Source organism: Alosa sapidissima, chromosome 12 (assembly GCF_018492685.1).
Source record: "Alosa sapidissima isolate fAloSap1 chromosome 12, fAloSap1.pri, whole genome shotgun sequence".
Classification (NCBI taxonomy): domain Eukaryota; kingdom Metazoa; phylum Chordata; class Actinopteri; order Clupeiformes; family Clupeidae; genus Alosa; species Alosa sapidissima.
Window position 1 is genome coordinate 19,759,572 of NC_055968.1, and position 13,257 is coordinate 19,772,828.

Below are 13,257 nucleotides of genomic sequence, written 5' to 3' on the forward strand. Positions count from 1 at the left end.
ATGATAAATTGAGCCTTATAAACTGGATAGTGGCTGCTAGTGGCTTTGATTATTAGTAGGCCTACCATATTTTGTGGACTATAGGTCGCACTTTTTTCATAGTTTGGCTGGTCCTGCGACTTACACTTATATACATTTATGAAAATATATATAATTGAACATGTTTTTAAAATATGTTTAAATTCATATTAAAGCAATGGTTCGGAGTAATTTTACCCTAGGGTCCTTTGCACCATGACCTCGAGCCAAACACCTCATCAGAAGCTTTTTTCTCTTGGTCGAACATTGGTCGAGTTAGCGCTATCAGGATAATAGCTTAGAGCAGGCGCTAACGGAACCAACGATGTATCTCATAAATTACCCCACTAATAATGCCCGGAATGGTAACAAACTTCTACAGTAGTACAAATATGTTCTGTACTCATAAAACGAGGCATTGTAAAGTTTGTAAGTACACCAGGAGTTTATTTAAATAACACTTGCCTGATGGCTCCTACTCTCTGCTGCTAGCTACTGCTGCATTAACGTTATTTCCGTGATTTGGGAAAAGCCTGTAAAAGTCCTAGGTTCTGTTAGCTATTATCCTGATAGAGCTAACTAGCTCCTGATAGCGCTAACTCGACCAATATTCAATTTAATTCATAAAAGAGCTCTTCTTAATATTTTATATTGTTAGCTGGTTTAATATTGTTGCCAATGAAAAGTCGTTGTCCTATGGGTCTCCAACACGTCGCTCTCAAGCTACCAGTCGCTTGCCGCCCCCTTCTGAGCTTGCCAGAGGCTGAAGCAGTAGCCTAGGCTACATTTAAACAATTGTTGCTGCGAGGCATTCCAGCCTACGAATTTCATAAAAAAGTAAATCATGCATAAGTAAATAAACTAGATGTACCGCAGAGCGGTACAAAATATAACCGCCGCCCAAACATAAAATCAAACATCGCAGTTTATGTTAAATTCAGCATCTCTCATAATGTGATTGGATATGTTGCTGTCAATTCCCTACTCCATATACTAACCACCAATGAGAGCGTCTCTCGTATGAAAATTCCTAACACTTCCCACCTGAAGAATTAACGCAAGGCTTTGTCGGGTCTTCAGCCCGAATGATTAAAATGTATAAAGCCCTGAATATCATTTTAAAAGTAGTCTGACAAAGCTTATCGTTTTGTGACACAGCTAAACACTGGTACCTCATGGAACGTCTATAACATAGCCTAGGTGGTCACAACTCACAAAACTAAAGCAGATAGAAAGAACTCACGCAAATCTAGCCTACAACACGCAGACAGCTTCATGCAGGGGAGAGAGCGCGCGCGCACAGGTGCTTTATGATTGTTGGCTTCTGATGGTATCTTGCTAATTCACTGAACTGCATTAGGTGACACAAATCGTATTGCCTTTATCTTAAAACTCCTTGTCTGAGCGACTACCAGTCCTATGGGTTTTAACCCTTAAAGGAGTACCGTCACACCGGTGTGACGGGAATGTTGAGAAATTAACGTTCTAAAGAATATCTGGGTTCATTGAATTCAACATAGAATTTTAGAACCTTCAATTGTTGCGGAACTTAGAATGTTCAAAAACCTACACCTTTAAGGGTTAAAAGTCAGATGTTCCCTGACAAAGACATTCGAAAATTAATTAAGCAATATAGCACGAGTGAGAGTGGGGTTGGTCATGGATATACCCACGGGTGTTGTTCGGCCGTAGCCACGAGGCCGGAGGCCGAGTGGCGCAGGCAACAACAGCCGTGGGAATATCCATGACCAATCCCACGATCACGAGTGCTATATTGCTTTTATACAACAATTCTACCACAAACTAAATAATCTGAAAACATCCCGTTATTGTTTAAAAATGTTAATTTCGACATCGTTCTTACGCACCAAAAAAATAGTTCCCTTTTCAATAGACAGCGTCTTGGTTGCTAGGTAACCAACATTCCAGATCCCTCATTACGGGTCTTTGTGGTTTACGTGTCTTCTTGAAAGAAATGTTGAAAGTCGGGCTGAAATCACATTCATATCTAGGTTTGCTGCATGCATGTTACAAGGATGGGCCATGTCATGTAAGGGACATGGTACTGCAAAAAAACGGAAACATAGTCTACATTGCAGAACCACTCAACTTTATTAATTTATGGTGAATAAATGTTACACTACTGTGCACAGCCTGACGTGACGATGCTAGCAGGTTAGCAGCGGTTAGCTAACTATGCTAACGTTAGTTATCTACAAGTCTCCTCCAAGTGACAATCATATTATACACAATGCTGGCAATGCTGAGAACAATTAGCATCCTCGTTTATCTTACTTGCATTGAGTTGACTGTGTGGCTTAATCCACAGATGTGGTGAAGCACTGTTTCGTTATGGTTTGCTAAGGAGTAACTATAGACAGTAAAAGATAGGGACCCATTGCTTGAAATAGTGGAGAGCTGGGATGAGAACATTGTGTCAAATCTTCGCATTGTATTGCGGAGTGATTTATTATTAGCTGTGCAAAGTCTGAGTTGAAATGTCCAGGGATATTCCAACTCATGGAACGTCTCTCGGCCAATCAGAAACAAATAAATAGTTCCATAGAACCCAATTGTTGTATAAGAATGTTTATTGACTTGAAAAATACACAAACTCCCTTTATTCAACCCTTGAAGACATCGCGGTCTGGTGCGCTATGTAGATCGTTTCTCGTACCATTTAATTTCTCAGAATTTAGGTCTACTAGAGCTACAATAACGTCATCACCAAATACATCTTTTATTTTTAGTTGATCAACCACAAAGAGTAGCATAGGCCTACTGTGCACAGTGCACTGACGACTGTAGCAGCCCAAGGTAACCAGTTGTTGTAGATGAGAGGCAACCCCTTGTTTCAGATAGCCTGGACAACATGTTACCTGGGTGTTGCCTACGTTATTAATTAATGGTAGCCTACAATAGTTAATTGATTCGCGTAACATTAGTTGGCTCAAAGAGTAGGGAATCAGGATGGAGAGAGTCACGCGTGTGTTGCTTTTGCGGGATCGAATCCAGTTTAATGCTAGTTTTCAAAACATATATTTTTTCACATGTCTTTTGTCCAAGTGGCTGTAATGTAGCCGAGCGCTCATGGCGTATGAAAAGCGACTTCAAACCGCCTAAAACAACTTGTTTGTGAATGTCTGACAACTGCTGCAGCGCATGCACGCGCAAGGAAACCAGTAGGTGGAGAAACTAGAAGGCACACAACACCGGAACGATTTTAAGGCTATTTCGCATAGGCTACTCAATGGTGCTATTTCACACGCATTATAGCGACCCCCACTCACCGGGGTTAGGTGGAAGGTGTTAATAGACGATTGGCGTAGCCTACAGTGGACTAGGGCTGTCAAAATTGCTCAAAAATGACGTTCGAATATCCCCTCTATAATAAACACATGTATTCGAATATATTGGAATATCTAGGCTATATTATTTGCGCATTATGTCAGTGACGCGCATCATGTCATCTGTTTTTAACTTTTTGTATGGTTATTGCTTGACGGAGGATCCCAAGCAGCTTTCAGCCATAAGGCATTTCCTAATTCACCCGACACTGATATTCAAAATGTTGAAACTATTTCAGCATAACCTATAAGCAGTTTAATTAAATGTAATGCTAGTTGTAAACAAACGGGCTACTTGGTGAGGCTTGGCCTCACAGATGCGCTCGTGCCTTAAATGGGCCTATTAACTGACCGCCCGATTCACGTTGGCTGGGGTGCAGGGGGGGCCATCAGACATTTGTTCCCAAGGGTCTATGCCCCCAACGAACGCAACTTTTCACCTCTGAGACAGCTTAAAAGAAGTCTAGAGGACTCCTAACTCACTAAGACCTACTTACTGTAGGCTGCGCAAACCACAGGCCTTTTTTTTGGACAAGCCTGCATTCGAGGCAGGCCTTCTGTTGAAGAATTTTATATAAATCCTGTGCTAATAGTAATCCTCCTACCCCCGCTACCACAGCTGTGGATAGTGTGGCATGCTCACGCTTTATGTCTCCTTCTTGCAAACTAGGCCTATAGCCCAACCATTTACGTCTTCAAAAAATAACAACTTGCCAGATATGCCTTCATATCTTTGGGCTTCATTCAGCATTTTGTTCTTCCACTGGAAATGACTCTTCTACATTTTCTGCCTGCTGCATCCTTTCTGTTTGTATTGTTTAGAACATTGTTGACGTATTGAGTTAATGCATTAAACATTGTTTGCTGGTAACCAGCCACAAATAGCCTACAGATTCTTGCATGCGTATATTCTCTATTCTCTCCAAAATGTGCCCGTTCTATAGGCTGGCCAAGTGCATAATTCTGCGGCATAAAGCAGATGTATTTGTTTATTGTACAGAAAAATAAAAATAACCTGTCAAGCAGTCAATTGACTACATTGCAGTCAATAAGTAGGGGAAATTACAAAACCAAACGTGGGACATAGTTGTCTAAGCCTCTGCTGTGAGGCCAAACCCATGAACAAAGATGCATTGATATCTGCAATAGAGTTTTTTTTGGCGAAACAAGCTCACAGCCGAACGAGTCATAGCACTGATGGGAGAGGCAACTGGCATGTGATCTCCCCACGGGCCAATGGATGTACAAGTTTTCTCCTGTGCCTACGATATTTAATCCAGTGTTTTGTCAAGTTGCAAAATGCTATTCGTTTTAACAAATTTTTATGATAGTACCCTATACAAAAAGTACTTCATACTATCTTAATTGCTTTATACTCAATACTTGACCAATGGCTATTGCATCTGTCTATTGAAAGTGAAAATATGGCATGTGATCTACTGTGTAGGCTTCATAAAATAAAATAAACAGATTGCTAATGGCCTACAAGCAGATCTGGGGTGCGTTTCCCGTACAACTACGGAGGTTAGCTTTTTACTAACCGGATGCATCGTTCAACTAACCAACATGTAAGTTACGACTGTTTCCCAAAACTGTCGTACTTACATAGTACTGTAAGTTTGGACCATGATAGTTTCCAAACTTCAGTAGTCTGGACTAAGGTAGTTAATGACGTTTAGTAGCACGTGAACGGGCACCTGCACATACTTCTGTGGCGCATTGCGCTGAGGCCGGAAGATGACAGCCGCCGTTGCACAGCAGTTCCCTGTCCAAGAGTTCGAATCTGGGTTAAGATTTTGACAACAATATTGACATTGTTGTTTACCTAAGTTTATCTTTTGTGCAGATCATATTATCCAAAGTGAATCAACCTTCTTGGCTCGGTTTGCGTAAACTAACAAGGACCCCCCCCCCCCCCCCTATGAAAATCAAAGGCTACATATTCTCAGCTGACTCGTCAAAAAATGCGCACCACCTTATTATTATCTGCAGGTGTGTGACTTTTACTTACGTGCACATGGCTGCAAACTGCACATGTATTTTCTGCCTTGGGCATTTTAAAATATGGATGTATGGTGGTTAGAAGTGTAAATATCAATTAGAAACCTAAATATATTTATAATTATTAATTTGCAAACAAATAACTGGCGTCAGTGACGTCTTTGACATGAAGATCCCTGGAACTATGCTTCTACTAGCATTCTACCACAGGTCGAGAGGTGTAGTTGTAACTACACAACTTTACGATAGTGGTTACGAACGTTAGTTGCTACTATGGTTTTGGGAAACACTAACATAGTGTAACGATGCACTGGACTATGTAAGTTCCAAATATGAATGTAATTCTGCGTTATAAAGCAGATGTATTTGTTTATTGTACAGAAAAATAAAAATGACATGTCAAACAGTCAATTGACTACATTGCAGTCAAGAAGTAGGGCAAATTAATTTACGAAACCAAACGTGGGTCATAGTTGTAGCAGGCTAGTTGTCTAAGCCTCTATAGCGTAGCCTGTTAAAAACTTTGCAGAAGCCTGCCCAAGGCTACAGATTAATTCTGAACAGTTATTTCTCTACTGGCTCAATTATCACACCACTGTTTTGATTTGCGTAGTTGCGTTACCCCAACACTGACAATAATGTAGACAGCAAATTTCGATTTCGATTTTCGTTACCACCGTGTAGTCAAGCCTTAAGCCATACCCAAGTTGCCTAAATCGAGGTAAATCGAGCTTTTTCATAAGGGGCGGCAGGCAGAGCGATGTACAGTGGCAAAGCGACGCACAGTGGCTGAAAGTGGTACTAAAGCTTCACGCAGCTTCACGCCTCGTAATGCGTGACTGAAGTGGCCATTTGAAAGTGATGCCCACTGTAATTGTCTTTTTGTACATGTCTCGCAGTAGGCCTAAAGCCTACGTTGAATGTAAAATATGTAGCCTAATGTTTTATATAGTCCTAATAGTCCTAATTAATTATTGTTGTTATGACTAGGACATTCTAGCGCTCTAATATTTTTGCGAGGCTACAGCACTGAAGCGCCAAATGAGTCCTTCTCCTCCGTGTTAAAATAAACCATTTCTTTTGTTAGTTATAGGATCAGGAGGTAGCCTAGCCGTCTTGTAGGCTTGTATTTCATGCATTTAGCAAAAGCCCCAGACAGTAGCGGGGTGGTAATCGGGATTCGTTATTTGTAAAAGTGTTTTTACTTCGCCCTCCTATAGCCTGGACTGTGCGATCGCAGCCCCTTACTTTCACTTTCCGTCGCCCTCAGTCGGCATGGCCGGTAGTCTATAACATGGGATGCATAACGTAGGCTACTACTGAAGATTTTAGATGAGTGACCACGATAGTAGTCTTAAGTAGCTTTTTTGCTAGGCCCAGAAGGCTGGCAATGTGGAATATTCCGCTGGTTGTGCATGAAAGTTTTCATCCTAGGCCCTACGGTTCTCAAGATATTCACAGAAAACTCTGTTGGTGTACAGTCACTAAATGTAAACATAAATTAATTTATTGTATGCCCCCCCCCATGAACAGAAGTCTACGAAACTTGGCATGCATTCAGAGGGTGTCATAATGATCCTACACTTTCAATTTCGTGCAGTTTTGACCATGTCAGCCAGAGATATTGTAATTACAACACCTAATTGTTGCTTTTTCATTTTTAACTAGGTGGCGCTATACATGAAATGAATGGTTATGGGAGGGTTGACATGGCCCTTTAAAACCAACATACAAAAAAAAGGTGGTCCTCTTAGGCCTTACGGTTCTCGAGATATTCACAGAAAACTGTGTCCGGCCACCTACAGGCCACTTAGTGTACAGTAACATAAAATAATTTATTGTATGACCCCCCATGAATGGAATTCCAAAAAACTTGGCGTGCATTCAGAGGGTGTCATAATGATCCTACACTTCCAATTTCGTGCAGTTTTGATCATGTCAGGTCAGAGATACCTGCGATTACATCTCATCTTTGCTTTTTCATTTTTAACTAGGTGGCGCTATACATGAAATGAGTGGCGACGGATCAAAACGAAAAACAATGGTTCCATGCTATCCTTGTGGGGCTACATGCCCCCCAAGTTTCGTACACCCCTGTCTTTCAGTGTCCCGGGAATTGACGGAAAATTACTCATGCGAAAAAGAAAAAAAACGGATGAAAAAAAAGTCTGGCTAAACCTATATGACCGCCACTTCGCTGCGTCATAATTATTGTGTACATATAGTAGCCTCTCTCATTGAACTTGGCATCTCCAGTTACTAAGCAATGCAAAATATCATTGATATCATTTAACATGGCCAATCAAATCGTTTGGGTGGGCTTTATACAATGAGCAACACTGAAGCAATAATCCAGGTCACCTGAATGAGCTCGAGTTGATTTTTCACTGCACCTGGAGAAGTGAGATGCTTAGATTCTCCTTTTGTATTTGTTATGCAAGATATTGATAAAAAGGGCCTGATTTCCCCTTTAAAGGTCTCATCTCATCGTTTTTTCATTAATTTTGCAGTGGTCTGTAGTATTGATGAATGCCCTGTGAGCCGGTTTTGGTGAAAAAAATGCTGTCCTGCGTCTGTTTCATGCTGTTCTAGTTTGGTGGGGAAGGTGGGCGGGGAGGAACGACTGGATTTCGCCTCTAGTCATGAATATTAATGACGTGCTAATGAAGTCACCTCTGATTGGCTAACAGTACTGTGACGCTTCCTCCAGTGCGTCCTCATCCGATTCTGCCTGTGGTATGCTCCATATTCAACTTTACAGTGCTAAAACCTGGCTAAAACTCGAGTCAAAACTGTTGCACAAAATGTCTTCGGAGATACAACTTCATGTGTTTGATCCTAGTATTCAAGTAGGAAGAAGAACCGCTTCCTGATCATTTGTCGGTGAACGTTGGTTTAATAGAATGGTAACAATTGCCTGTCAGCTTAAAATTTCTCCTAAAAGAGGTAAACGTTTGTGACCATCGTCATCTTGCTTTCAAGTAATAAACAGTTGGAAACGTTTTAAAATAAAGACCTATTTCTTTACACAGTCAAAAGTCTTTGCAATCTTCCTAGTAGATATTTTACTTCACAACACAGGTAAGCACCCTAAATGCAGTTCAGCCACTGACCTAGCCTGCTAATGCTATCGGAATAGCTAGATAGTTATGGTTTGAATTCCATGATACTATCATTGAAAGACCACTTGGTCATAGCCCAATATATATATACTGTAGATCTAAATGCAAACACACCTACCTAGCTATATTTTGCTGGAATTGTACCAGAATGCCTACAGAAGCAGAGAATGTGTGCTGCAAGACTTCTCCGGTAATGAGAACTATGATAGCCTGACATTGGCAGAGGTTAGCCTACTCAAGTTGTTTTCTGTCACGTATGACAGAAAAAGTAGCCTACTATAGGAATCGTATAGTATTTTGGGACTAAATATTACAATAATCTTATAGGAATACTATAGTATTTGGACATACTATAGGTACTATAAGACTACTATAGAAAAACTATAGCGGTTACAGGATATTATAGAATTATTAGTAGTACTTCTACAGTATGTCCCAATTATTCCTATAAGATTACTATAATATTTTGTCCCAAATACTATAAGATTCCTATACTACTTTTTCGTAAGGGGATTGCTCATGTGGTTAAAAGCATAGCATAATGTATTCCCTTCAAAATGCACTAAACATTCGACTATGACGACTATGGCCCTCTGTGAGACAGAAGATATGAAAGGTAAGATAAACCTTTAGCTTAAAAGGGACAAACACTGATAAAACTCCTAAAACAAATATACAAAACAGGTCAATTTTCTATAAACAACTTTATTATGTTTACATACAGCAGTGGTACTCAAAGTGTGGTCCACAACCTATCTCAAGTGTTCCACAAGTAGATGTGGTAAAATATAATAGATGAGTTGTTTGCAATATTGAACCAACTTGTATGTAAATCCAAACAGTTCTGCAACACTGATGTAACCTATGCCAGTTTAAATCATATGAATCCTCTGACACCATAAGCAAGGTGCAAAGACAATAAGCAAGGTGGTTCAGTAAGAAGGCCTATTGTGTAATATACTGTACTGTTGAAGTAGGTCTACTGTTTTTTTTTTTTTTTGCTAGGTGGTCCGTGAAACACTGACAAATAGTAATATTGCAGTCTATTAAAATAATGCAAACACAAAACAAGAACATCCAAACTATGCACAGAATTAACAATGTCCTCTTTTTGCCAGACGATGCAGACATCTGGCCTACAGATCCTTTGTAAGATGGTGCTGGGATTATTTAGGGAAAAAGGTCTGAGTTGTTGTTTCGGCTTGTATCGTCCTGGGGATCCGAAGGGACAACACACAAAACACATTCGTTGGCTGTGATGATTTTATTACATTGCTCTTTGATTGCGCTGGGCCATAGGTGGAGCCATCAGGTGTTATTGTGGAGATGTCGCTTTCATCCTCCTCCTCCTCTTGATCAACCCAAGGTCTTCTAGCTGGCCTTGGATGAACAGGCTTGATGGCAGTAGAGGTAGCAGGCCCCCATGCCCATGGTGTATCCGAAGTGCTTGTATCAATACTCATACTTTTCATGAAGTATTCTGTTTGGGTACCTAAAGTAAATAAATGTGTATTACTGTCAAGTTACAAGATACTAATAGTACACAGGACATTCACTATCTCACAAAAATGTACTGGCACAATGGAAACAAAAATATTTTAGTGACTGTGGTAAGGTGTATGATGTACTAAGTAGCACACCCACAAGAAGACATTCGGTAATATCAATTCTATCTGTTATGCAATTCATGGGTTTCATCAGGTCCATTTACACAGGTGTATTAATCAAGCACCATGCAGTCTGCATTCATAATTGAGGTGCTTGATTTTATACACCTGTGGAAAGTGACCTGAGGAAACCCATGAATTGACTTTCCAAAACATTGACGAGCACATAAGAACCTGTATTAGCCTACTAGAAAAAGACTTCTAGAAACTAACTAGCACAACAATAAAAGTTAGATCACAAACCTTTGCTTCTAACGTGATGACCTAATGTAGGCTAGAAAGCTGTGTAGCCTGACATGAGGATGTGCTCTGGAAGACATACAAAACACTAAGTAAACAAACAAAACATCATTGAATGTCAATGTAATAATGGCAAGAAGACATAAATTAGACTGAAGTGTAAATACCTGAGCTCTAGTGATAGCAACTTAGCCTAATAGTGCAGGGGTATTGTGTTTTTGATTTTCCCTGTTTAGACTAGAACAATACCCGTACTTAGTTGAGCATAAAATATTGTTGCTAATATTATTATTTGTGGTTTAACGCTTAGGTTAGAAGATTATAAGTTCAACAAGCTAAATCTCTGGGTAGTGTGGTCAGTTTCTTATGAGTGTAGCTACACCAGGCACGTAACTGAAGCATTCCATTCGCGTTATGTACTGCAACAATTAGCTTTCAATAGGCCTAATCAATGGAAGTAGCTACACCTGGCGTGTTAGTGGCCTGTAGGCTACGTTCGGGAAAATAGACCATTCCTCTAATGGATTTTACCAGAGCCCTTCCTATTAGACATTCTCTGATTTTACACGTCGCGAACTGAACACTTCAGTTACGTGCCTGGTGTAGCTTCCTGTAATATAGGCTAGCCTAAGCCTAGCTTGTACCCTTTTCATGCATGCTAACGTGAAGAATATGAACATGCTATTTTGTAACAGACGTTAGGTGGAAAAGTTTGTTTGTACTTACAGCCTGTGAGCTGGTGGTCGATCGTCATGACGGTACAGAACCAGGTTTTCAGAACATCGATGCAAAACCACTTTCTAAGGCAGTGAGTGTGGTCGAAATGATTGGAACACAGAACCGCCATGTTGGCAACTTGCTGTTAGCTCCTACTAGCTGCAGAGAGACAATCCCCTAGCCGCAAAATCTTCCAGTCTTCCTGTAGGCGGTCACAAGCCAAGGTGGGCGAGGCCATGAATAGTCAGTTTCCCTTCAGCGTCATTGGGAAGGGCTCTTTCTGATTCGCTTGTTTTTCCGTGTATTTTCTTTCATTGGCTAATGCGGGCAATGGGGGTAGAAGATCATTTTCACGTGCAGCATGCATATGCAACTTGAAGTGAGCTATAGTATTTCGAAAATAACAAGTATTAAACGGTTTCTCAGTGAATGTGACCTTTAAAGGAATTATCTGGAGTAAAATGCACTTTAGAACAATTTATGGATGATTGGGAGTACATACGTTGAGTTGACATCAAAATCATGTCATTCGGATGTGTTTTGAGAAAGTTCGATTTTACCGTTTTTAGTCAAAACTCGTTAGCGTGGAAGTGAGAAGGGCATATTATTTTGCCGCTACAAAACACTATTTTTATACCTCTTCTACAGTTCCAAACAACATTACACTTACGTGGTAGTGAGTAGAGGGTCCCTAAAGCCAAACCGAAGTATCCCGAGGTCTTTATGTGTTTTTTTTTTTTTTTTTTAAACGGCGACGAAATTGTGAATTTCCAGAGCGTGTTACTCCACACTTGGCAATTCAACTATTTTTTCGCAAAACAGACGTGCGCTGTTTTCATACATATGGCGGAATAACTAATCAATCGCTAAGCACTTTTCCTCCCCTGTGTTGAAGAAAGAAACTAGTTTTGTATGCATTATTGTAACAGATGGGCTAGATTATTGGTAAAGTAGTTGAATAGCACACTACTCATGCATTAGGGTTGGGCAATGTCCCCTTAATTGTGCGATACTCCCACTTTCTCCTGAGCTTCCTATGAATGCATGTGCGTGACACGGAAAAGCGCAAATACCCATTCTCAGCTCCCGCGTCAGGCAGTCTGCGCTTTTTCCTCAGTACAGCCTGTTTGTACATACCTCACCATTTTTTACATGCACATTGCAAATCAAATACACCTGAAGTGGGCACAGAAACATTAGTACATCTGAGTGTATAACATGATGAGAAGTTACTTCTATTGTGAAAAATGACAGTTTATACTTAAAACCAGATTTGTTCATTTGTCTTCTGTGATTTATTTCAGAACCCTGCACGGTGACACAAAAGGACATGGATGACAGAAACATTGTGTTTAAATACCCTATGGAAGGTCTAAAGTATATCAGACATAATGACCGTTTTACATTTGAGTGCAAACAGAGTACAACAAAAAAGCCTGGTAGTGTTGGCATGGGACAGAAGTGTATCAACGGCAAGATGGAACTTCCTGAATGTCACTAATACACTAATATACCATTTATGCTTCCCTCATCTGTTGTCGTTTGGAATTCGAAATTTGGCTTTTCACAATCCAATGATATATCCAATGTGCAAACTAGTTGGTGATGGAATGGAACTGCCAGTATGCATGCTACACAGAGGTCTGATAGGGCTGTGCATAGCCTTATAAGCAGGCAAGATACAGTCACTGACAAAAGGTATTGGCATCCCTTAAGAAATGTTGGTTTTTAAGCAAAATACACACACTTTTGGAGTTTTTTTGAGAAAACAAATAAACCAGGACCATTTCAATAGCTCAACACAACTGTGTCTTTTATTTTGTCTTTTTAATTATTTTTTATTTTATTTTAAAATGATTTTACCTTGTGCTTTTTATGTTTTCTTTTTTCTGATGATCTTTACCTATAGTTACCAAACTACCTATAGTTACCAAACTATTATCTGACTATTGCTTTTCTGCTTTTTTATATTACTGTTTGATTTTGTTTATGTAAAACACTGAATGACCTCTGTGTATGAAATGAAAACGCTATATAAATAAACTTGACTTGACTATGGCAGGTTTGGTGTTTCAGTCTGGTTTATTCAGTCTGGGTAATGAAAAAAACAAGTTGTGGCCCTGGAATTATCCTAATTTTCTACTA

General features: G+C 40.0%; 1 protein-coding gene across 2 annotated transcripts in view; it reads left to right on the top strand.

The window, feature by feature from the left end:
• The window catches only part of LOC121678479 (complement factor H-like), a 63,851-nt gene extending 50,678 nt beyond the window's left edge, over nucleotides 1-13,173 (top strand). For both annotated transcript variants that reach the window (XM_042058079.1, XM_042058080.1), the window contains exon 17: nucleotides 12,417-13,173. In XM_042058079.1, the coding sequence (XP_041914013.1) occupies nucleotides 12,417-12,613 (197 nt within the window). In that variant the 3' untranslated portion in view covers nucleotides 12,614-13,173. The remainder of the gene's footprint in view (nucleotides 1-12,416) is intronic.
• The last annotated feature ends 84 nt before the right edge of the window (nucleotides 13,174-13,257 follow it).